The sequence below is a fragment of the Zootermopsis nevadensis genome, unplaced genomic scaffold, assembly GCF_977971745.1.
Source record: "Zootermopsis nevadensis isolate Lab colony 2312 unplaced genomic scaffold, Znev_1.0 Znev_ptg000002l, whole genome shotgun sequence".
NCBI lineage: Eukaryota > Metazoa > Arthropoda > Insecta > Blattodea > Termopsidae > Zootermopsis > Zootermopsis nevadensis.
In genome coordinates, this window is record NW_028259134.1 from 5793471 (window position 1) to 5819866 (window position 26396).

Below are 26396 nucleotides of genomic sequence, written 5' to 3' on the forward strand. Positions count from 1 at the left end.
TGTCTCATTGTTTTGTTGTGTCTTATGTTTTTTGTGCCTTATTGTTTTGTTCTGTCTCATTGTTTTGTTGTGTCTCAGTTTTGTTGTGTCTTATTGTTTTGTTGTGTCTTATTGTTTTGTTCTTTCTCATTGTTTTGTTGTGTCTTGTTGTTTTATTCTGTCTCATTGATTTCTTGTGTCTTATTGTTTTGTTGTGTCTTATTGTTTTGTTCTTTCTCATTGTTTTGTTGTGTCTTATTGTTTTGTTGTGTCTTATTGTTTTGTTGTGTCTTGTTGTTTTATTCTGTCTCATTGATTTCTTGTGTCTTATTGTTTTGTTGTGTCTTGTTGTTTTTTTGTGTCTCATTGTTTTGTTGTGTCTTATGTTTTTTGTGCCTTATTGTTTTGTTCTGTCTCATTGTTTTGTTGTGTCTCAGTTTTGTTGTGTATTATTGTTTTGTTGTGTCTTATTGTTTTGTTCTGTCTCATTGTTTTGTTGTGTCTCATAGTTTTGTTGTGTCTCATTGTTTTGTTGTGTCTCATAGTTTTGTTGTGTCTTTTTGTTTTCGTGTGTCTTATTGTAGTGCCACTGCCACCGGGTAAAAACTCATTTGCAGTTAATAATAATAAATAATAATAATAATAAATACATGGCACGACGCAAAACTTCCTAATATCTGAAGCTGGTCGTCTTCTGGGTTGTAGCGCCGTGCAGTCTGGTAGAAGTTTACCGATGTTTCAGTCACTCATCGCCCTGATGACGGAGGTAGCAAAGACTTCTAAAACGTTGGTAAACTTCTACCAGACTGCACGGCGCTGCAACCCAGAAGACGGCCATCTTCGGACTCAAATCCTACTCCCTAACATCTCTGTGAAAAGCTCGAAATAAGGTGTAAGTTTCGGCTGCTAAAGGTATTTGTTTTTCCCCTACTTATGCAAGAAAACAAAGTGTACGCAGCTTTGGTACCAAATATCATGCTTGTTTGTGTCAAATGCGACTGTCATCTACATTTATTCTGTGAGTTGATATCGAAATGTGAGGGGAGGCTGTTGGCCCAGATATACCGACCACATGACAAACGATTCGTCTGTTGCGTTGAAGTCGATGTACGAATCAGCGGGAGAAACAATTCTATCTCTTTACTGAATAAACAGTCTAAATGACGTGAGAAACTAATTGTAAACAGCGTTGAAGCTATACACGATATCAGTTTGCTCTTTCGTCAGAGTGAACAGAAACCTTAGTTTTTAATTAGTAATGACAGCTTCGTTTTACCTTGCATGCGCGTTACATTGTTCAGTTCAAAATGGCTTCCAAGAACAAAAGACGGCGTATCTGCGAAAGTTAATTGAAACTAATACTGCGTTTCGTAACATCATTAGACAACTTCTTCAAAATATCGATAGTTTAAGATTTTAAGCAACGATCCTGCATAATAATAATAACAATAATAATAATACAATTTCCTTCTGGAATCGTTGGGCACGATATGATTTTATTAACTAACAGTTTCTTCATAAAAGACAGTTATTGACTGTTCGTTTTCAGATTCCTCCACACTCCAACGTTGATCTGTCCTGTGCATTGTAAACTTCAGCCGTTCATTACCGTGGCCTTGGAGCCAGCTGAAGCAGGTTCCCATTGCCACAGCTCCTCTCTTCAAGAGAATTATCTTATGTCAAGGTTATGAGAGTGGCCTCATTTCATGAGACATTTAAATCAAAAGTGGGGGAACGGCCTTGAAAAAAACGGGACACGTCTAATCCCAGAGAGATTCCACACCCATCACTACAAAAATGAAGACTACAACTCAGACGAAATCATGTAGTCCAGGTTTTCTTAATCTGCTGCTCTCTTGGCAAGTCAACAAATTTATTAAAGAAAATAATCGAGTAATGTATGAGAATGTTTGCCTAGTTTTACTAATAAATTGCCACGAAGTTTCGATAAATTGTTCACAGTGGCCCACGAGTCGATACTGATGTCTCGAAATGTTTCGTTAACTCATACAGTCGAAAGGGACTGTTAATTAAGGGCGAGTTGACTCGTGCATATACCTGCAGTACAGCCGTTGCTAATACAGAGCAACTTATAAGCAACAGTAATTAGAGAAACTTGTGGAGACAGACTGTCTGTAATCGATCCCACGCGTTACATACTGCATTGCATTAATAAAGAAATTTATTGCCTAAGAAATAACGGTGTCCTTATCAGTGAAGACGTTCTTAACAGTGTTGCAAAACACTAAAATGGCACAAGTCTCCCATTTTTTTTTCGGGTACAGCGAGGCCCGTTTTCGAATGAGGGTTCGTTCATTCTGTTCGCTCACAATTTCCATTGCCTTACACAATTAATTTTTTTTTTTCAATAGAGTTACATATCCAACAAGCATCAAAACTCTTAATTAAATCAATAAGAATGTCCACTAATTGACAAACTAATTATTAATAGTTATATTGTCTACCGTATTACATTTAAAAGCACTTTTTGCAGTTGATTTATTTAGTGTTCTGTCTGACGACAGGTCCATATGAACAGGATCCTTTCATCCTTTTCTCGGACTGGGACCTGTTCATATACGTTCTTGGCAGATGATCCAGAAGTGGTTTGCCATTGCCTTCTTCTGTGTGTGAATGGAGTAATTGTTGGGATGCCACGGAGGAAAACTCCGTGTTGCCTAGACCACGGCCTTGCCCAACACAAGTTATAAATTCGGGCACCGCCGGGAATCGAACCCGAGACCCCAGGATTACAAGGCCAGCGTTCTAACCGCTATACCACCGTGGCTCCTTGCAGTTGATACGGTGTTTTAAATAATCAAGGAATGAAGAACGTCTACTTTGGCAGAAAATGTTGAAATAGGCAGCCAATTATCCATGTATCGAGTATGAATTGTAGTCGTAATCATAGTGTGTGTATGCAACTTTCCATGACTGTATTAGGATTACCCCCAGTGGTTAATATTGTTCCTCGTTAAATACGTATTACATTGACTTCGTCAGTAGATATGGCGACTGTGATAATCACGCGTCCTGTCCACAGAGTACGTTGTCTTCGTAATCTCTCTTCTCTATTTGCATATCCAAAACTACTAAACAGATTCAGTTTCAACTTGGAACCGATGACTGTTTGCATCACTGTTTTCACACGACTTTAGTTTCGGTCGATATATCGATCTTTGTTGATTTACTAAAATATGCTAGGATTTGAGTTGTCCTTTGAGTTGTAGTGCCATGTAGTCCGCAAGAAAGTTATCAGCGTTTCGGAGGTATTTGATGCCTCCATCATCAGGGCGATGAGTGAAAAAATATGGCTCGTAAGAAATTGGTGCGAGACATAAACATAAAATCTTATTAAGGTCTACAACTTGTATATGAAATGTTTTAATGCTGTGTATTTTAACGAAATAGACTATAATTAAAACCAATTTCTCTGTCGTATGTGCAGTGCGTTTTGCTTTAAAATATGAGAGTTTCACCTTTGGAAAATGAATACGAAGGACGAACAGTATCGCAAATAATGATGTGTTTTGAAAACAATTGTACAACGTTATATATACACACGTATGTTCTCGTTATTTGAATGTGAGATCGGGAATCAGCGTCTCTTCGCAACTGTTCTGAGCTGAATTCGACTTTTGTGTGCATTTTACACGTGCCCTAGTGTCACGTGTAACGATGAGTGCGTGGAAAGCACGCAAACGGCAGCCATTACGGGAGTGACACGCACTGGCTTCGTGCGGGTATATCATGACACGCAAACGTTTTTCACCTGTCTCCTTCTAGTGTCAGCGACTCGCAGAACGTGGCAGCACCTGCGTACACGTAATTGCAAGACATGCAACCACGGCGCGTAGGTTAGTAGTTAGGAGGCGGCTTCACAGTGCAGAGGTTATGATTCTTTGTGAACAAGTTGACAACAAGGCAGATTTTCGAAGGTTATTTAATTTTCCTAATTCAGTTTTCGTTCTAACATTGCCACATAATCTATTATCATATTTGTGTTCTTTCTTAGGCGTCAATACGGTAGGACCACATTACATTACAATATCACGGGCCTGTTACACTCGACAGCTTCGTCGTAAATGTGGTTCATCTAAGTAATTGGATGATGTTCCGGACGTAAACATTTTTCCTTTGTATTCCGTTATGCAGTGATCGAAAAGTCACGCAACCCATCTCTGACATGTGTTATGTTTGCCAAAAATGAATAACGTAATTGGAAAACAAACTGCAGTGTTATATGAAGTGTTGGAAATGCCCACCGCGTTCAGCGACACATAAACACGGAAACGTTTCTGTCCTGCACCCTTCCTGAAACGGTTCACCAGACGAGATGTTGTGGGTTTGTTTGATACAGGAGAATAGGGAACTGTGCCCCCTTTAAACTCATTCTGGCAGGGAACATGCTTGTTCTTCGACTGTTTGCAGACAGTTGTCGGACTGGCGAGAACAGATTACAAGCCACAACGACATTGTGTTTGTTAATACAATCAAAATATATTGAATTGCAACCACCAATACACATTTTAATACAGGCTGAGTGAATTTCAATGACTCTGTACATGCAATTGCATCCATATTCATTATCTATTGGATTTCCATGAAAATGAATCACAAACTGGAAGAGAGTATATCTACGACTCTCTTCGTCATAGACTCAGCGTTAAGAATAATCAGTTCTTTTATACGCGGTGTCCCAAAAGTCACTCGACCCAAAGTTGGATGTCATGTTTGCTATATAAATATTCGATTATAATTACACATAAAGATTATAGTAATGAAATGGTGAAAGTGACCCCCTACCCTGTTGTGGACATAACTGAACCCTTTTTAATATATTAGTAGAAATTCTGCGAAGAGGCGGTTGACTAAAAAATTTTAAAAAAATTGTTAACTCGTTTGATGGCCTCTCTGACCGCGTTCGACAATAACTTAAAATAATGTTCACACGCAGCGCCATTGAAATTGAACGAACTCCGTCAATCCACCTACCGAATGGACTGACAGAACAGTGTTGCCACTGGCCAAGGCAAGTAGAAATTTCCCTATCATACCAACAAGATACTTGTTAAACTTCTACTTGCGTGGCTTTTGGGACACCCGTGTAACATGTTGGTTTCACCCATTCGTTTATTGAGCTGAGTTCTGTCCAACACCCGGATTTCGAGGTCTATTCTCTGGCTACACACAGTTTATTCTGAAACTAGGAACCGTCTCTCCCCTCCCGTGTTCTCACTTACAAGTTACAAATTTTATTTCGTTTAGCTTTATACAGAAATTCGCTTATATTACTTAATTAAATACTATTAATACAGTTTATTATTCTCTTTTAAGCCATCTCTTTATTGATATTAAGTCATTTGTCCTTAAAAGCAGTGGTATTCAACATTTTTTTGTTCGCGTACCCCCAGATATAATTTCTCTTCAACTTTGTACCCCAAAATTTGTTGGTATATAATTCAAGTTATACGTAGTATATAATCTACATCTAAAATAAATTAAATAAATTACATTACTGATTATTCAGTGTTTATCATAAAATAATATATATATATATATATATTTTAAATTTCACGTACCCCTTAAGATGTCTTCGCGTACCCCCGGAGGTACGCGTACCCCAGGTTGAATACCACTGATCTAGAAGACAGCCATCTTTAGTCACAAGTAGTTTGGGAACCGAAACGTAAATATCTGCAGCTTTTAAAGACGGATAAGATTATCCCGACACCAATTTGCAAGTGAGGTGTTCTACGAGGCGTTATTAACGTCATTACGTCGACAGGAATACAGTACATCTCAAGTATCGTATTGGACTGAACAGACGAAAAGTGGCCGCTTCGCTGCTCCGTTATGAAAGAGAGGTACAGGGAGTTTTCGAGACGCGAGCTGAAGCGAGGGTCGTGACTCGGTCGGACTTGACGGGAGGAGCGTCTGACTCTTCCGCTAGACAGCGCATTCCCACAAGAACACGCTGACAGGTAGATTGATTCCACTGTGAATCTCAGTTATCAGCACGGAAAAATAGCGACATTTACACTGTATTAAGACGGGAGAAACAAAGTTTTACTTAACATTCTTGTGGAAAAACAAGACACAAATGATTTAAACACTTTTTGAAACGAAATAGCAGTTATGGAGCGAAAATTATTATATCATAAACGAATTTGTTGTCGTGTGGTTAGCGCTTTCAGTGAAACGGCAACCAAAGAACGCATCGTAGAGAAACAGTAGCGTGTGGTCAGGAGATCAAGATTTCAGAGACGGTCGGGTATAATTGCCACTTTTTCTAACCTTACCATCGAACTGCTCATGATTCTGCGCTGTTTGACATGCATTGACCCGTTCCGTGCTGCTGATAAAATACAAAATACGTCACTGGCACGAAGGGTATAAAATGAACATGCTATTGGCAGGAAGTGTCCATCCGACCGTCTGCCCACATGATTCATTTCGAAATTCGTGAGGGAATTTTAATGAAATTTCGTATTGGATTTTATACAAAAAGTTCTCGTTTCTTTTTAATTTTATTTTGTGTCTGTTCAACATAATACTTACTTTACGTGGGTCTGAAATATAACGCAGACCTTCTCTAAAATAAATCACATTATGATAAATGTACACGTGGCGTAATACATTTTATTAATGTTATAGCCTGTACATTGAACGAAATTCTTCTCAAGAAGATTGAGTTTCTGACTCCAGGTACTGTGTGCTTTAATTTTACAGGCTGTCAGATGACACCTAGGCAAATATTCAGATTTAACCCCTAACAACAGAGTCCTTCTTGAGGAGCTGATGGTCACTCGGCTGGGGGGGGGGGGGGGAAGGGAAATAACTACCCTTTATGGAACATAAACGTTTGATGCCACCTTTAGAAGACGCCGTCACTGATCTTGTCTTGAGCCAGCAGAATCCACTTCCAGTAAATGCCGAGATAATACCTTAAATTAGACCAGGACCGTTTCCTCCCATATCACGTCCAGTTCATTACATATTGATCATAATATTATTTGGCTCTTTACATTCAGATCTGTTGGCAGCGTCGTTGAATAAACCATAAATGAACTATACTGTATTACCGTCCATCTATGTCTATGTCTGCCAGGTGGTCTCTTTCCTCCAGGTGCTTCGAATTAAACTTTGTATGAACTTATCTCTCCCATGCATGTTTTCCAGCATAATATCACCACTTCATCCCCCCTTTGAAATAAATATTCTCTGCAGCTGACAGTCCTCATTAACGTGAAAGGCCGATATATCACAGTATATAAAATTATAGTTTTTTTGTATTACTTTTAAGTAGGCCTGAAGGTATCATCCCCACTTTGAAATAAATATTCTCTGCAGCTGACAGTCCTCATTAACGTGAAAGGCCGATATATCACAGTATATAAAATTATAGTTTTTTTTATTACTTTTAAGTAGGCCTGAAGGTATAAGGTTCTGAACTGAATTCTACGAATTTAATGTGCTGTTAACGTCTTCCTGAATGCAATATATTGTTGCAGTATTTCCCAAATCAACCTATTTGAACTTCTCCACAGTTTCGAATTATTTATTAACTTTGTTTACAGCACAACTTTATCCTGAAATCTGGTGATGAGACACGAACATGTCCTTAGTTGTCTGTAATGGCGTCTGAGAGACTTTAATTCCGATCCCTCACGAATTTCTAGGGGCGTATTCTGTAGCAAATACAGAAAGGAGTAGCTATGAAATATCACCATTTTCAGACCATTAAGAATAGGCAATATATCAGACAAATCAAATATTTACTATACGACTTCGTTTATCTATGTTGGTCTTCTGGGTTGTAACGTTGTGAGGACAGTTTCATCACCATGGCAACCTCAAATCTCGTAGATTTTAGTTAGCCCAGCTAGTTTCATGAATAGCGGTAAGAGATTAGAATATTTTACAGTACTTTATCTACGCTCACCTGGATCTTAAATGTTCTTCAAGCTGTTCCCATTGAAACAAGTTAACTCTGTGCATGGAGCAGAATTCGTCTTCAGAAAGTCGCTCCGACGATTAAGAAGTGTTCAGACTTTTATAGATGATTGTTGTTCAGCCAGATGATTCAAATCAACAGCCTTACACAATATATATTTGATATTTGTTTTAATATTACACTCCCACCTATGAAAAGAACTCTTCATTTCTTCCAACTAAAAATTTGGAAGTACTTATCATCTCATGTGTGCTATATCTCCGCCCATCTAATCTTTCTTGAAATGGCTACCATGGTAAAGTCAGGCGATAAGTACAAATTATTAAGGTCATAATTATGCAGCTTTATCTCTACCTACTGAAAAAGTTGGAAGTTGAATAAATATTTATTCGTTGTTTATCTTTAAAACTACTTACACATAATATAGTGAATTTAATATGCCTCACTTTTCCAAGGAAACGTGAAGTCTGCTCATAGGCGAAAAACGTATTTCTGTTAGCCACAGGAAAAGCTCGTGCCTGTAGTTGGACTTGCAGCGCTGTCTGTACGACAAAATCTGCAACAAAATGACCCCGCTCCAACACGTGTCAGTGTTACAAAGAAACGTGTTGTCCATTTCCACTCCTGATAAATTTCCATGTTTTATAACGTCCTTAAGTAGAGGTGGAACTAAACATTGGTGTATGTTCTTCTCGGTCGATATTCCAATGTAGCGTAAAATATCGATATTGCACCTCTCTGTCTAGTTGGCATATGGTCCTAAAGGTCGTCTGTATAGAAGTGCTGGGTGTCATAATCATTTTGAGAGTCCTGGAATGAACTTTGGTTGATTGGGAAGGACGTGTAGTACGGATTGGGGGAAAAATGGACAGGACGTTTCGTTAGAGACCTTCACAGCAACAGCAAACAGACATGCAGAGAGGAACACAATATAGTGAGCGCTGGTAGTGTGTTGAAGTGGCCCGGGGTAGTGTCTCGGCTTTTGTGATTCAGTTGATGAATCTTCGGACATGATAAGAGGAACGTTTCTTAAACATTTGAGAATCTGTTAGTGGCTAAGGCACTATGGACATAATTGCATGTGTTTTGAGTGCAGTTGTGTTTATCTTTCTGTCAGCGTGCTTAATTTAACAACAATAACACATTTCGGATAACAAATGATATTGAAATTGCACTAAAAGTTGTCGGGCTAAGTTAATTTTTTTGAATTATACTTATAATTAAATTTTACTTCATAAATTGTGTTTCTAAAAGTGTCATACAGTAAAATAATTGCCAAAATATATGGGAAAATTTAATCCGAAACATATCACAATAAGGAATTCATGTAATTAAATAAATAACGTAACATAATTGAGTGAAAATTTATTCATTGTTTCTTTTGCGAAGACTAAGAATCGATATTGAATTCTTTTATAGATTTCGCAGTCGATAGCCTTCGTTTGTTTGTGATGTGTGGTCTTGTGGGTATTTACAAACGTTCTGGAAGAACATATCGCTTTCATCTTTAGCACGATGTTTTCTACCTTTAAGATAATACGGCATCACAGACGAGCGAAGTATGATCCACATCCTCTGTGCCGTGCGAACACCAAATGTCAGGAACATAAGTGACTTCATCTGGATGGCAATTGGCCGAGTTCAAAAGAAATCACTTCTTTTCATTTGTATGGTACCGCAGTTCTCTTTAGAAAACCGTCGAAGATCTGTTATCGTTCCTACGTCAATAAAGAAAGAACGCTGTCGTTCCAACGTTTACTGTTCAAGATAACATCTTCCGACATAATGTGCCGCATTTGTAGAATTCAAGTAGCTTTTGTGACAGACTGAGAGACACAGCCATTCACGTTAAGTACCCGAGAAAATTCTAAATTTCCTGAAGTACTCAGCTTTCAATAGAAATCAGATGTAAGACTACGGGCGTCTGTTCGCCGCGCATCTTCGACTACTTCTCCGACACTTCCGTAACGCGGGTTGCATCACAGTCACGGACAGGTGCTACAGTTCGTTGTGAAAATTGTATCAATTTCCATTGCCTTTTATGTATTAACACAAAGTAATTTCTTGTGACGAGAACGATACGCAAACGTCACATCAGAATACAGTTATAATTCTGCCAAATTCAGTTAATAACTCGCCTCTGAAACGTCGACCATACTATACAACGCGGCATCCCAGAAGTTTCAAATAGGCTTGTACTTTAATTGCACAGGTTATCAACTGTTACAGCAGATTCCTTGCTGTTATGGAAACATAATTCAATCTTCACGAAAGACCCAAAATGCGATCCTTGTTGTTGAGTTGGCACTCCTGGTTAGTTTACGGAAGGTCACTGGCTCGATTCTAGTCCTGGAAACTGGCCACACTGATTGAGATTTTAGGTGTTTTCTTTTGCCTTTCCAGGGTGGAATAATAGCTTTTATAGGCCACGCCCTTTTCCTTCGACATTCTTTACAATTCATCATTAACAAGCATCTTGCCGCTCGACACCTTGTAACGAATTCGGTTGAAATGACGTCGTTAAATAAACAGTGTAATACTCCTAACCCATCTCAACACACAACCGACTGGTCCTTCTCGAACGCTGTGCTACCCTGCCTTCTTTTTCTGTTTCTGTCATCAATTTGAATATCACGGTGCAGCGGTTACTAGTTCTGATTAGCATTTAGGAGGTCCCAGGTTCGAGTATTAGTCAAGAAACCGACTATAACGAGAGAGGAGTTTCATGGTTTTACTCAGTTCCTGCAGGAAAGTCCTGGGGCACTACCTGAAGACAGGCCACTACCGCTTTCTCCAACTCGTCCTGATATTCGGTGCCAATCAACCTGTGTGTTCGAAGAAGAGTTGTTAAATAACCGAAAAAACTGTTCAAGCAGTTCCTTTCTTTCACAATATATCCTTAAACACAAAGTTTCTGAATTGAATAAAAATTTCCTTGGATATTATCCATCGTCTAGTAAATATAAAACGTAAAACGACGTTTCGGAGATGGGGCTCTATCTCCGTCTTCAGGTTCCTACACAGTTGGGCCCACTAGATAGAGCTAATCCCTATCTCCGGAGACGGAGATAGAGCCCCATCTCCGAAACGTCGTTTTACGTTTTATATTTTATTTTCTAGATGATGGATAATATCCAAGGAAATTTTTATTCAATTGACTCTTCACCATCGTCAAGAAGTTTTAGATTTGATACACAAGTTTCTGTTTTATCTTCTTTGCTTTCTTGATCTTGTCGTATTGTTCTTCGTCTTCAGTGCCTTTGAGTCCGTCTCGTACTTCTGAATCTTTTATACACTCTTCAGTTCTTTTTTCTACTTATTAGTCCCCCTTTTCTGTCTTTATTCTCTTTAGGTAACGTAACGTAGACTATTGTTTCTGAAATAGTTTATTTTTGTCGACTACTTTGTTCTATCTTTCTTTTAGTCTTTTGTCTCGTTTTCGTTACGGTGTGTCGTAGTCTGAGGGTTAACCACACACTGGGACATCGGTTAGATAAGTGGTATTCAACCTTTTTTGTTCGCGTACCCCCAGATATAATTTCTCTTCAACTTTGTACCCCCAAAGTTGGTGTTTAATTCAAGTTATACATAGTATATAATCTACATCTAAAATAAATAAAATAAAATACATTACTGATTATTCAGTGTTTATCATAAAATAATATATTTTTTTTAAATTTCACGTACCCCCTAAGATGTCTTCGCGTACCCCCATATATAATTTTTCTTCAACTTTGTACCCCCAAAGTTGGTATTTAATTCAAGTTATACATAGTATATAATCTACATCTAAAATAAATTAAATAAATTACATTACTGATTATTCAGTGTTTATCATAACATAATATATATATATTTTTTTTAAAATTTCACGTACCCCCTAAGATAGCTTCGCGTACCCCTGGGGGTACGGGTACCCCAGGTTGAAAACCACTGGGTTAGATGATAACATTATAAAGCAGTACACGTAAAGAATTTTTTAAATGATAGCACAGGCCCGAAAGATGACGAAGATGACACACGAAATGTTGTTAGCAGACTTCTCTTGTTTTGTGAGAAAACGCACGTGGAACGCACATTAGAAAATCTTTGGATGCTGTATTTTACACAGAGAAAACTGGTTTCTGACTGCGCAGTGCAATTGACTTTGCAACAATAATTTTGTATGTGTGACAAATGACGTCAAAATCAGTGAGGTAGCTTATGATGTATACAGAAGCAATTCAGAAAACACGAGTAATCCTTTGCAGCACACATTTTCGCTTTGGTACGCGTTTTTATGAATTCTCAATCGAAATCCTGGAAGTTATGTTTTTGTAGCGAAATTACTACCAGTCGAGGCCGGAGGGGCAGCTGTCTGTCTTGCCGCTGCCTGCTTCAGTCAAAAAGTAGCGCATCCGATGTCATGTGACGTAATTGGCTCACTCCTCGGTCAGGTCCTTTGAGCGATGTGCACCCATGCTTGATCGCCCCTCATGGGACGAGCGTGTCCAGCCACAGCCTACAGCTGTGACCAAGCCTCTGTCCAGACACATCAACCTGCATCGTCACAGCTTTCAACATTCTGGTAAACTACCGAAGACATTTTTGTAATGAATGTTTATATTTTGGATTAAACTGGCTCAAGACATGCTTCAGTGGTGGGATATTGTGAACACGGTGATCAACCTCAGGGCGATATTGAAACTGGAATTTTTTCACGAGCTGGATAACTATCAGTTTTCCAAAGAAAACTGTGAAAAATGAGTTTATTCCTGTTACGTGCTACATACAGGGTTATTCATAATTCCCTGACACATTACAAAAAATCGCTAGACTTGAATGGTGCAATGGATGTTAACGTAGGACATGCCGATAGAAAGAGAAACTCTCCAAGTTTATTTTACATACCTCATAAATGCTCAATACCCATGCGCTGATTCGTTGGCAACCCCGATCACCTGAACTGACGCCATGTGATTTCTTCTTATGGGGGTACTTTAAGGACCAGGTCTTTGTACCGCCTCTGTCACGAGGTCTGCATGAGCTGCGAAGACGAAACATCGCTGCCATCTCACAAATCGGCCGTGGCATGCTGCAGTGGGTGTGGGTGGAAATGGATTATCGGCGTGATGTCTGCCGCGTCACAGAGGACGGACACACATAACATTTATGAGGTATGTAAAATAAACTTGGAGAGTTTCTCTTTCTATCGGCATGTCCTACGTTACCATCCATTGCACCATTCAAGTCTAGCGATTTTTTGTAATGTGTCAGGGAATTATTAATAATCCTGTATATACCGATCTCCATTACGTAATGAATATTCGGCAAACAACAGAAACTGTGAAGCTCCTCATTAAGTACTTGTGTCTCCATCTGTCTGTTGCTTCTGTTCTGATTGGTTCAGATTTTCACCTCAGCACGTTTTTCTCAGACACGCCATCTATATTCTTCATATCTTAGAATAAAGACCAGGTTCCACACACGCATGGAACAACAAATAATATTACACACTAATTTTACGGTTTAAGACAGGAGGAAAAAGGACAGAAGCTTCTGATCTCCGTAGAAGGATGCAGGCTCTGAGTTTTGTCCTCTTTAATTTCATCATTGTGACAATTTCCATCAATATGTGCTTTGCCCTATTCAACTGCTTTAAATAAAGTCAGAAATTTATTTTATTCTTTTAGAACTTGGGGATATTCATGTGTTTTTCCCCATGATGCAGCTTGGCCTAACTTAACTCTCTCTTACTTTCGGTATAAAACTTCTACATATAATTTAATTTAGAGTCATTTGAATACAGAAATGTCACTAATAAACTAAGGGTAATATTTCGGTATAATCCAATTTGTTCTGAAGCAGTTTGAGTGCGATCAAATGCTGTAAATTCTTCGGGAATTTTAGGTTATAAGCGAAATCGATCTGTCGTTATCGCTACGATTCGATACTCGATCGTGATCTCGAAGCTTTTCTCGACTGGTGTAATCGAATGTTTTCCAGATTCTCCCGGCTGTACGATGTGAGCTACGGCTGACGTCATGGAGTCTGGGTTGAGCGACAGTGCTGCGAGCCGTCAGAACAGCGTGAGAGACAGCAAACGCTCGAGTTTTGCCAAGGACAGCTTCAGGAGTCATGAGGGCAGAGAAAATCATGACGGCGGGTCAGAGCAGGAGTCCCGCGGGGGCGTGGCCGAGCAGGAGGTGTCTCCTCGCATCCCCCGTAAGTTTATCGCCAACTGGCGCCAGGCTTGCGACCGCACCAAGGATCGAACCAAGGAACTGCTCAAACGGTGGCGTACCTTGCCCGAGTCAGAGATTGCTAATGCAGCCGCCGCCGCCAGGTCGCAGCAGCAGGACAAGGACCATGGCTGGAGCGTCCATGTCTGGGGTGAGTTTTAGCACTCAAACTGAATAAAACATCTTTCGAGGACAGCTACCGCGGGCGCTCCATTGCTACTGTTCCTTATTTATTGGGATTTTATTTCTTTTGTGTATAATTCCTTCTTCGTTTCTTTCTTCATTCGTCCCTTCCTTATTTCATCTCATTCTGTCATTCTGAGCATATTTCGACCGGCTGTCGAACTTCATTTTTCATAATCTTCGTTCTCAGATGCGTTCTGGCTGGAACAGTGAGTAATAAAATTATGGGAACAGAAACAACGAATATTAAGGAATAGACAGGAAGTTTTCAGTTTAATCCCTGTTTTCCGTTTCCATGTTGAACAGTTTCCTTTTATTAAATTAATTTTACGTCTAGTCTTTACATTCTAAAATCAAGAAAGTACGTAATAAGGCAATCTTCCGATTTAGACAGGCACATTCGTTTAAGCAGAGTGAATTCAAGGACGTCCACAGCGACGAACCAGACGCTCAAAGACGCTGCTTCAAGCCAGCGAACAGCCTCACCATCTAAATATTAAAAGGGGGTACATAAAAATAATTGATTAATAAAGAGTGACTGTCAGGAATACAACGGCTCCGGAGGACAGGCGCTGAGAAGTGAATTAATTTCATTGGATGCTTATTTCGTAGTTGTCTGAAAACTTTATAATATTGGGACTCGAAGTCGTAGCAAATTCGACACATTTCTGCTTCTTTGGATCTCTGTTACTGTTTTTATTCTACCACGTTAAAAATAGGACTGTCGCCTTTCTGTGTCTAACAGTGACCTTGACAATAGCGTATGAGGTGGTCCCAGTAGACGGTATAAATATCCAACAAAGTTTTTTTACATATCTTTTATAATTGTTTAATTTTAACCGTCTAATCACAATAAAATATTTTATTAAATATTAAAATATTATTATTACAATTAACATTTAATATTTAAAATATATTAAAATATATTAAAATGATATTCTTTCTATCGAAATGTTCGATTTACAATTAGAGCATCATCTTTTTCACGACATGTTTCGGTTTTCAATGAACCATCTTCAGGTGTATAATCAATATAAATTTAAATGTAATATTCTAAATGCAATCCTTCGTCAGATGTCCATTAAATATCGGAAAGTTATCCTCTTCTAGATCAATTGTACTTTGTTATCACATTAAATGTTACATTTAAATTTATATTGATTATACACCTGAAGATGGTTCATTGAAAACCGAAACATGTCGTGAAAAAGATGATGCTCTAATTGTAAATCGAACATTTCGATAGAGAAAGTATCATTTTAATATATTTTAAATATTAAATGTTAATTGTAATAATAATATTTTAACATTTAATAAAATATTTTATTGTGATTAGACGGTTAAAATTAAACAATTATAATCATCACAATATGACGCAATATTATCATCTCATATCTTTTATAATTGGTGTAAATATAACTACGCTCAATGACAGTATTTTAAGGGACACTAACTTTAAGGAAGTAAAATTATTTCCAGGAAGTCACTGTACATTCCATTTCTTGTATTCTTATAAAGTTATTGATTTGGTTATTATAAAAGCCTCTGTCGTAAATCAGATTAGTCCTATTTCCTGTAATTTCTTTACTCCTGAACTTCTTTGCACGATAAACTTTCGAACGTACGGAGAACACAGAAGCCCGAGGACTAAAAATAACTTTCCTGGAACCGTCAATTTCTTTTCATTTCTCAGAATGCAGTATTCACCTGATTTTAAGAATCAATACAGGCTATAAATCATTCCACAGAGAACTTCCCACGTGACCAATATATAGCTGTAAGTTATTACTTGTGCATGCAGAACGCTAGACGGTACTAGACTCGTGCCAGGGGGTACTGAATTATTTAGATCAAAGTTGCTTGACAAAAGGTTGCAGTAACTAGAATAGACTGCTTGCAGCGCTAGCATACGGAGGCGGTAGAACTAATGAAATCCATGACAAGCGAAGTGGAGGCCTATATCTTTGCTCTGTAATCGGAGCAGAGGATAAGTTTGGTTATGGTGAGGAGAGACTGTAGTGAGACGGTGAGAAATCATAGCAGTGGTACCAAATACGCGACACTGTTCACCTCTTCTGTTAAGCAAACTGCTGATTACGGTAGGGTAATTAATAGTTAATTTACTTATAATTTATTTAACAACGCTTTAAGTATCTAGACTATTTCGCGTCTAATGAGAGATTGATAGCTAGTAACGAACTGGAAAGGATGTGGAAGGAAGCGGTCGTACCATAATTTGAGGTACTTTTGCTGCATTTTGCGTGGAGATACTAAGGAAAAACAATAAAAAAAATACCTCAGTCAGGATAGCCAGTCTTCGGACCGAGGTTTGTACCCGAGACGTCCCGAATACGAAGTAGTATACCTAACCACTAAGACATTCGGTGATAGGGTAATGTAATCTCGTCTATTAGAACGAGTTTTGTGTGAAGTTCGTGCTGTTATTTCTTTGCATAACGGGAAGTGAAAACACATAGAGAAAAGCGCATTTGGCTGTCTTTCCGCTGACAGCTCCTAAACTACTGGACTGATACCAATTAAATTTGGTATTGGAGGATTACGCAGTAAAAGTAGGGGTTGAATTTAATTTTGATTCTTCTGTGTACAATTTTATATTAAAATAGAACTTTTGCTGTTTATAAATAAAATGTTAACAAAAATTAGTAGAAGGGATCTCATGAAGATCTATCACATTTATTTAAATCATTTTCTTTTAATCTGTGTGTAACAAAATACAAGTAAACTTGCCACAACAAATTTTTATCTGCAATAAATGACGACTAGTGCCAATGAGATGTCGAATACCGCAAACACAGACTTGTAAATTTGTAAATCGTGTGTTCCATTGGATTGCGCCTTGCCACTCATGTCTCTGGTTGACATGAGGGATTTTTCTCTTTCACGTTTTGTCAGTCAGTTTGACGGGAAAGTTCTCTATTCCTAGGAATTTCATTTCCCTGCTTCACTCGCGACCCTCTTTTACGTGATTCTGTTAGAATATAAAAATTACAGACAATAAAAATTCTTATAAAACACAATATTACGTTTCAGACTACATGATATTCGTTATATTTTTCGACTTGGCGGTTTTGCCAACTTGTGACGAGAGAAATCAACTTTCAGATGGAAACTCTGTGTCAGAGAGTTCCTTTATATGACTTCCGCAATTTTTATTTTATTTCTTGTGTTCCATTTCCTTTCCACGAGAGCCAGGGCACTAAAGTCTCCACCCGTAAATCCCCATACGGGTGGAAGGCATTAACACGACGGGATGATGCCCGCTGCCCCAAAGGGGAGGGGGGTCAGTAGTGACCCTGCTAACACCACCTCTGTGCCATGTACGACAGACATCTCACACCTTGGCTTCGGTGGTGTTTTTCGAAGGCTATCATATACGAGGTGCGATCGGAAAGTTTCAAGACTGCGCCTATAAAAACCCGTACACTTATCTCAGGTATTAAATTCATCCATCACCCTCGAAGTAGTTCCCCTGGGAGTGAACACAACGATCCCAGCGCCGCTGCCAAGCCTGGAAATCTTTCTTTGTCAGAATGTCAAGCACCATCTGCGATTCTGCCTGAATCTCTTCTATCGTCTCAAATCTCCTTCCCTTTAGCTGAATTTTCATCTTTGGGAAGAGGAAGAAGTCACACGGAGCTAAGGAGGGTGCGGGATGACGGCCATGGTGTTTGAGGCCAAAAACTGGCGAACTTTAAGGGCGGTGTGCGCTGGCGCGTTGTCATGGTGCGTCGCATATGGAGTTCTTCCTTTAGAATCAGCTGACAGGTCCCATAGCCTATCCCAACAATGTCGCACAAGTCGTTGATGGTACGACGTCGATCTTCGTGAATGGCCTGCCGAATCTTCGTAACATTTTCGGGCGTTGTGCTCGAAGATGGTCGTCCAGAACGCTCGTCATCATCGACAGAGGTTCGGCCATTTTTAAAACGTGAATGCCACACAAAAGTTTGTGCACGACCCATTGCGGACTCCCCAAATGCTTGCTTTAGCATTTCATAGGTTTCCGTAGCCGTTTTGGCGAGTCTTTGGCAAAATTTGATGCACACGCCATTCCGAAATCGAATCGCAGGAGGGTCGGTGTAATGCACTACCAAAACGCCCGTAACTAAGAAACAAATGCTAATTCGATGATGCCTGCTGGCACACTGATTCACTATGAATGTAGGCCGCACCCCCTAGCGGCAGAAGCTCGTACTACATCCGGTTCGCATTCTATTGACACAGTCTTGAAACTTTCCGATCGCACCTCGTAGTTTATACCATTTCAGTTAATTTTATAAATCACTTCAATCACGAGCGAAAAATACCTTTACGTTGGAAAGAAAGGTATATTATTATTATTTAGTGTTCTGTCTGACGACAGGTCCATATGAACAGGATCCTTCCATCTTTTCTCGGACTGAGACCTGTTCATATACGTTCTTGGCAGGTGATACAGAAGTGGTTTGCCATTGCCTTCTTCTGTGTGTGAATGGAGTAATTGTTGGGATGCCACGGAGGAAAACTCCGTGTTGCCTAGACCACGGCCTTGCCCAACACAAGTTATAAATCTGAGCACCACCGGGAATTGAACCCGGGACCCTAGGATTACAAGGCTAGTGTACGACTGTATACCTTGAATAGATTGGGTTTCTACGCAGCTTTTGAAATATAGATGCAGAAACTTAGAGCTCCATCTAATGGAGTTAGGCTACTTGTTTTTAAATTATATTCGGAGTGCAGGAATAATTCCTTAAGAATGAAAGCCAGAAGCAGTAATTCATACACATAAGATGGATAATAAAATTAAGTGCACAAATAATACGAAGATATAGCCTGGTAGCAGAGGACATTTTAAAAGGAAAATAATGTGGCTTCCGCAAAAACAGATCACGCATGGAAAACATACAACATAGAAAATAATAAATAATAAATGTGCCACTATTCATATTATTATTATATTATGAAAAAGCATACTAACTAAGTATAATTTACCTGTAATCTCACTCAATATCATTACAGTCCTATATGATAACACCAGTAGAATAATATTAGAATGTAAAATATTCAATATGGAACCCGTTCAGTAGTTCATCGAGGTTGTGACAAGGAGTCCTACCATATGTATAAAAAAGATTAGGAAACCTCCCATGTGTGAGGAGACCAAGGTCCTTCAAAGACTGTAGATGACAAAAGACATGATCGTGTCTGTACTCAGTTACATTTTAACATATGCAGGAACGCTGGGGTAAAGCTAGAAGAGAATAACTGGCATGAACACATCCCGAAGACAGTGGAGACAAGTCAAGATAGCCAAATAACTATTTTGTGGAACCAGCAAATCAGAACAGATAGAACCATCCCAAATAATAAACCAGACATAATAATCAGAAACAAAAACGGAACTTGCCTCTTAATTGACATAGAAATACCGACTGACAGGAATGTGATTAAGAAGGAAGCAGAGAAGATCTTGAAATACAAGGACCTTCTCATAGAAATACAGAGAATGTGGAAGATTCAAGCAAAAGTAATCCCAATAATTACAGGAGCAACTGGAACTGTCTCCAGGTCACTCAGGAAATATTTGGCCAACATCCCGGGCGAACACGACATCAGGGAACTGCAGAAGACCGCCATTTTGGGATCTTCATACATCATTCGAAAGACGCTTTCATAAAATATGTAGTCATCTCTAACAATAAAATTATATAATACATGTAACATGTATCAAAAACAAAATGCATTTCGGAAAAAGCTGCTGCCCTATGCACCTTAGGGGCAAGGTTTGTCTCGGGTTTTTTTTTTTTAGTGTTCTTTCTGACGACAGGTCCATATGAACAGGATCCTTCCATCCTTTTCTCGGACTGGGACCTGTTCATATACGTTCTTGGCAGATGGTCCAGAAGTGGTTTGCCATTGCCTTCTTCTGTGTGTGAATGGAGTAATTGTTGGGATGCCACGGAGAAACCGGGGAAGCCCCCGGAGGAAAACTCCGTGTTGCCTAGACCACGGCCTTGCCCAACACAAGTTATAAATTCGGGCACCGCCGGAAATCGAACCCGAGACCCCAGGATTACAAGGCCATATATATGGGATAATAATAATAATATAACGTCGTTTAAGTATCTGGGGTGTAACACAGCAGAATGGATCTGGAAGAAAATGTCGAAATATTGATTTTTTTAAAATTAAATTAAGCCAATAAAAGACATTTAATGAAAATATAAGGCTGCTCGAGCCAGCCGGTTTGTGCAATAATGAAATATGGAACAAATATCATCAGACAGTAGGAAAATCTAGCGGAAGACAAAAAAGAGTAGCGACACGTGAAACAAATGTCTCGTAAATTCAAGCCAAGGTAGGCAAACTTTTAAGTGCCTGCAGGAAGAAGTGGCAAGGGCTGAGTAAGGAAAATATGGAGAGAAGAATTCCAATAATATCCGAATTGAAGTTTCTCTCCAATAATTTCTATGGAAGAAGAACAAACGAAGTAGAAATATAAGTTCTGAGTGTTTTGACAGGCACGGAACTTTTGTGTTTCATTCGTCTTAATCCATTTGAAGGCCCCCAGTACTTACGGACCTAAGTACGAGGTGCGATCGGAAAGTTTCAAGACTGCGCGTATAAAAACCCGTACACTTATCTCAGGTATTAAATTTATCCATCACCCTCGAAGTAGTTCCCCTGAGAGTGAACACAACGATCCCAGCGCCGCTGCCAAGCCTGGAAGCATCCCTGGAAATCTTTCTTTGTCAGCCTGTCAAGCACCATCTGCGATTCTGCCTGAATCTCTTCTATCGTCTCAAATCTCCTTCCCTTTAGCTGAATTTTCATCTTTGGGAAGAGGAAGAAGTCACACGGAGCTAAATCCGGCGATCCGGCAAGATCTTTGAGCTCCTGACAAACGAGAAGTCGATTCTGCTTCTGGTCCTCAGACAGGAGCCTTGGCACAAACTTGGCTGCGATGCGTCGCATGTGGAGTTCTTCCTTTAGAATCATCTGACAGGTCCCATAGCCTATCCCAACAATGTCGCACAAGTCGTTGATGGTACGACGTCGATCTTCGTGAATGGCCTGCCGAATCTTCGTAACATTTTCGGGCGTTGTGCTCGAAGATGGTCGTCCAGAACGCTCGTCATCATCGACAGAGGTTCGGCCATTTTTAAAACGTGAATGCCACACAAAAGTTTGTGCACGACCCATTGCGGACTCCCCAAATGCTTGCTTTAGCATTTCATAGGTTTCCGTAGCCGTTTTGGCGAGTCTTTGGCAAAATTTGATGCACACGCCATTCCGAAATCGAATCGCAGGAGGGTCGGTGTAATGCACTACCAAAACGCCCGTAACTAAGAAACAAATGCTAATTCGATGATGCCGGCTGGCACACTGATTCACTATGAATGTAGGCCGCACCCCCTAGCGGCAGAAGCTCGTACTACATCCGGTTCGCCCTCTATTGACACAGTCTTGAAACTTTCCGATCGCACCTCGTACGTTTTGACCCTGTCTCGAACTAACTTGAAAGAAAGATGTCTTTATGCCTCATCTATTTACACTGGTGCAGCTAAATTATAGTTCACTTTAAGGCACATTAACGTTAAGAGCGAAAGTTATGTGAGCTTAACTGAGCTTTGCGCCATGGAGATGTGTGGGGAAATGAAGGTAAAGTCCACGAATTTTTCATTTAGATGAAGACCCTGGCCAATTTTTCCCCCCAGTAAGATAGGAACCCCCGGGAGCCAGTGGACAGGAGACTGAGTGAATCTAGAGGTCCTCGAAAATCGAACCTCGTTCGTCCAACCCGTGGGCAGCCAGAGCTACAAACAAACAGGACTTACAGGACGATTTCGACTTTAAAACAGGGAATAAAATATTCAGCAATGTTTATGAAATACTTTGCTTTTCGTTTCGCAAATCTCGCTACTACTGCGCATTTCGTTACAGACGTCACTGAGAATGTTGCGCGGAGTGATACGAACTTGGCAAGGACGTCAACAGATTGCATGAACTATTCATTGGTCCTTTTGATATTCAACGACACTGTTTCAACTGCAAGTACTAAGTTCCTAAGTAATGATATTTAAAAAGTCGGCCGTGATCTATTTTAAACAACTGTCATGGCATTTTCCCGGTGACAGCAAGGAAACTACCGAACGCCGTAGTTGAGTAGTTATCATTGATGCTTCGTATTTGAGAGGCCTCGGTTTCAAATCTCGGCCCAGAGATTGGCTGTCCTGTCTGATGTTTTTAGTCATTTTCTTTCGTCCCTCCAGGCAAATTCCGGAACAGTATCTTAAATTAGGCCACGACCGCTTCCTTCTACATCCTTTCGTATTCATCTTTCACTATCATACTCTCATTCCACACGAAAATATCTTAACCGTCGTTAAATTCATTATAAATAAATTAAATAAATAAGTAAACCACGAGACTTGATAAGGATAGCCTGTATTTGTGCTAGGATTCGAACTCGGTACCCCAAATAAAAAAGCAGAGATTTACAGCTTTTCTAGCCATAACTTGCCGGAAAGGAATGAGGTTAAGATTCGGGATTCGAAGCGACGTTAAGGGCGGTATCGCACTAGGATGCCATGGCAGCGACACCAACAGCGATGCCATGGCGTCCAGCTGCCAGACAAGCTGCCAGCTTTCGACGCCAGTCGAGCGAACAGATGGATCAACATTATGAGATCACGAAATGAAGGGCTATTAGCAAGGAGAAATGTCCACTTTTATCACTTTTGAGAAAATGAGATTTACCTTTATCAAAACTACATACCTGGAGTGAATTTCAATTCTGTAACAAAGAAATAAGTAAAAAGAATTCTTCATACACACACTTTGCACGTTCATACCATTATTGAATTTGAAATATTTCAGTTCTTGCAAATCACATGTAATATTACATGAACAAACTTTATTTAATAAAACATTATAAAAGCACGTTTCTTCTTAATTCACATTATTTGTGATATATAGATAGATATATAGATTGCTAAACAAAAAAACTTATAAATCAAGTTGCCATATTGGAAAGCGGCCCCACAAATAAAGCCATAGAAACACTTCTTAGCTAATTCTTTCTTTTCTACTGTAAATAAATCTCCCCCAAATATTTCCACAAGTTCTACCCAGTTTCTTTTTTTCAAGTCCCGGTTCGCGTATTCAATAGCAGATGAATCCCATAGTGATGGTCGGGACTGAATTTCAATTATCAATCTTTCGGTGTCGAAATTATCCATGTTTGGAAGAAACAGAAATACACACAAGCACATTCACGCACGGACGTCAATGGACTGGCCAGACTGTCATGTGATGTTGATTTGGCCTTGGCCGTGGCAGCGATGCCAGTAGCATTTGAACTTGGCATCTTGGTTGGCAGCGATGCCATGTTGGAAGCGCTGCCAGACGGATGCCAGGTGCGATATATGACTACTAAATTAATGCATTGAGTTTGGCCGAGATGCTGGCAGCTGCGCCATGGCCTCCCGTTGGCATCCTACTGCGATACCGCCCTAAGCTACCACGAGGCACGCACGCTAGACGGGAGCCAAGCCTTGCGTCAGAATGAATGAATTATTGAAGGCAGCGATGTCGCAGTGCCGGAAACGAAGTGCGCATTGCGTTTCGATGACAACTGTGGGGTCGGGACTCACTGATGATGCTAGAATTTGATCTCAACTGTGCGCTGTTTGCACAAAGTACATGAATGAGGGCATAATGACTGTGTTTCATCTACAAAAGTGCTGGTCGGATTTTAATTCCGTCGGGACGACAGGAATTTTCACCTCCGTGAGAAGCTCAAATCTCACATGAAATAAAAATAGCAAAAATATTTTTTGGAAAGTATGCGTAGGAGGCACTTGATCAGAGAAAACCTGTAAAGTACTTCTAGGCAAACCTAAACCTCTCCTTCCTTGCCTTCTTTTCTACTTCCATCTGTCCGACCTGTCCTGTTCCATGACTCGTGCCATCTTCAGTCTTTGCATTCATCCTTGGAATCTGCCATTTCATCAGTGAAGTCGCTGAATGTTTTTCCAGCCACCTGGGTGAGTCGGGTCCCAAGTGAAGAGGAATTGCAGGACCCTGCTTCGTGCAGCTGTCTGTCACAGCTACAGAAGGAGAAGTTTGGTCATTTCTTTTCCCACCTTCTTGACTGGGACAAAGACAGCCTTATTTCAGCGCAAGACTTCGATGCACTTAGCGAGGTAAACTAAATATTTGACTTACGGCTAAAATGTATTTAATTCCATAGCATGAATACTGAAGATATTTGTCATCATATCCTACCCTACCTCTCGTAGTAACACTCAATTTTGCACTGTGCCTGTTTGATTACTTCTGCATGTCCTCGTAGATAGAAAAGTGAATACGTTTTTTCTGCAGACCTGTTAACGGCTGTGATAATAAGAAGAGCTGAAGATATTTTTTTATATTCTGTCTGACGACAGGTCCATATGAACAGGATCCTTCCATCCTTTTCTCGGACTGGGACCTGTTCATATACGTTCTTGGCAGATGATCCAGAAGTGGTTTGCCATTGCCTTCTTCTGTGTGTGAATGGAGTAATTGTTGGGATGCCACGGAGAAACCGGGGAAGCCCCCGGAGGAAAACTCCGTGTTGCCTAGACCACTACCTTGCCCAACACAAGTTATAAATTCAGGCACCGCCGGGAATCGAACCCGAGATTTTAAGTTGAAATTCTTCCTGTTTTAGCGCTTACGTCATTTTGCTGACTGGTCTACAAATTCAGCCGAGTTCCATATTCTGCGTGAAGTACAAAATGGATTCACTGAAACATTCATTGATACAACCACAGAAGAACCGCATGTTCCAAGAACTGCGAGCATTGACCACTGGCTGGTGCAGTGGAGTAAGATGATGAACTCGGCACGAAACCTCCAGGACTTCCCCCTCTGGCTACAGTACTTCCCCAAGATCATATTCCTTGTGATAAACAAAAGTGGTGAGTCCTAGAAGTGTCAGCAATTTAAATTGTAACTTTTTAAGTGTTTTTGCGTAAAATAGATTAAATAAAAACGTGATGGGGAAACCATATCTGTTACGTGGGTGTTCAATGAAACACCATTTTTATAAGCAACTATCATAGATAACTAATAAATATTATTTGCCATGTAACTTATAAAATAACCAAATAACGCTGTTTTACCCAATTAGCAATTGTCTTCGTGTATCTTAAATTTTCAGCAATGGCTTCATAATGGATGAGAATTAGATTCATCTTGATCTGACATTTCTCACTGAACCCAGTGGAGTTCGGAAGATGTTTCCTAGGGCATTCTGTGCGTCAGAAACTAATGAAGGGACTACGATAAAACGTTATATTTGAAGTCCGTAATAAAAGGTTTTTTTGGCAACTTTAATTTTGGTCAATATCCATCCTATAAAACTTCTACTTTGCTACTGGTATTAACCTTTAAAGACCCGCCATAGATTTTAAGACGTGAATGCATCACATCATGTAACATGGCTTTGTGACTGACATATTGGAGCAGTGGTATTCAATCTTTTTTGTTCTCGTACCCCCAGATATAATTTCTCTTCAACTCTGTACCCCCAAAGTTGTTGGTGTATAATCCAAGTTATACACAGTATATAATCTACATTTAAAATAAATTAAATAATTATATCTAAAATATTAGATTAAATAATAAGTTTTAAATGAGAAAAAGGAGGAGAAAGCTATTAAATAACATCATCATATCATATAAAAATTAATAAAGGAACGAAGGTATTTTAGCAAAGCAAAATGATATGTTTAAATATTTTATCAATTATTAATTAATGTGGTTCAGACCTGTTAATGAGATGATTGAGCTTGTTTCTGGCACTCCAGAACCTCAATTTGGGGAAGAATCTTCGTGAGTGCGAGGATCAGAGATGGTTCTGGGTTCAAGCGGTTACTGAGTTTCGTTTTGATTGATGTCAGTGCGGAGGAGCCTTGCTCACACAAATACGTTGATGAGAATGGCAGCGTCACTAAGCTCCTCGAACTCTTTGCGAGCAGAAATCCAAAAGTCGCAGATTGACA

The 26396-nt window shown here is 39.6% G+C and overlaps 1 protein-coding gene across 3 annotated transcripts in view; it reads left to right on the forward strand.

Annotated features, from left to right (window-relative positions):
• The window catches only part of LOC110829044 (uncharacterized), an 82473-nt gene that overhangs the window by 47344 nt on the left and 8733 nt on the right, over positions 1–26396 (forward strand). For 2 of the 3 annotated variants that reach the window (XM_087348220.1, XM_022062344.2), the window contains 3 exons: positions 13922–14308; positions 24385–24551; positions 25061–25310. In XM_087348220.1, coding sequence (XP_087204346.1) covers positions 13960–14308; positions 24385–24551; positions 25061–25310 — 766 coding nt within the window. In that variant the 5' untranslated portion in view covers positions 13922–13959. Of the gene's footprint in view, positions 1–12372; positions 12504–13921; positions 14309–24384; positions 24552–25060; positions 25311–26396 lie in introns of all 3 variants that reach the window. The other variant, XM_022062347.2, reaches the window with a different exon arrangement.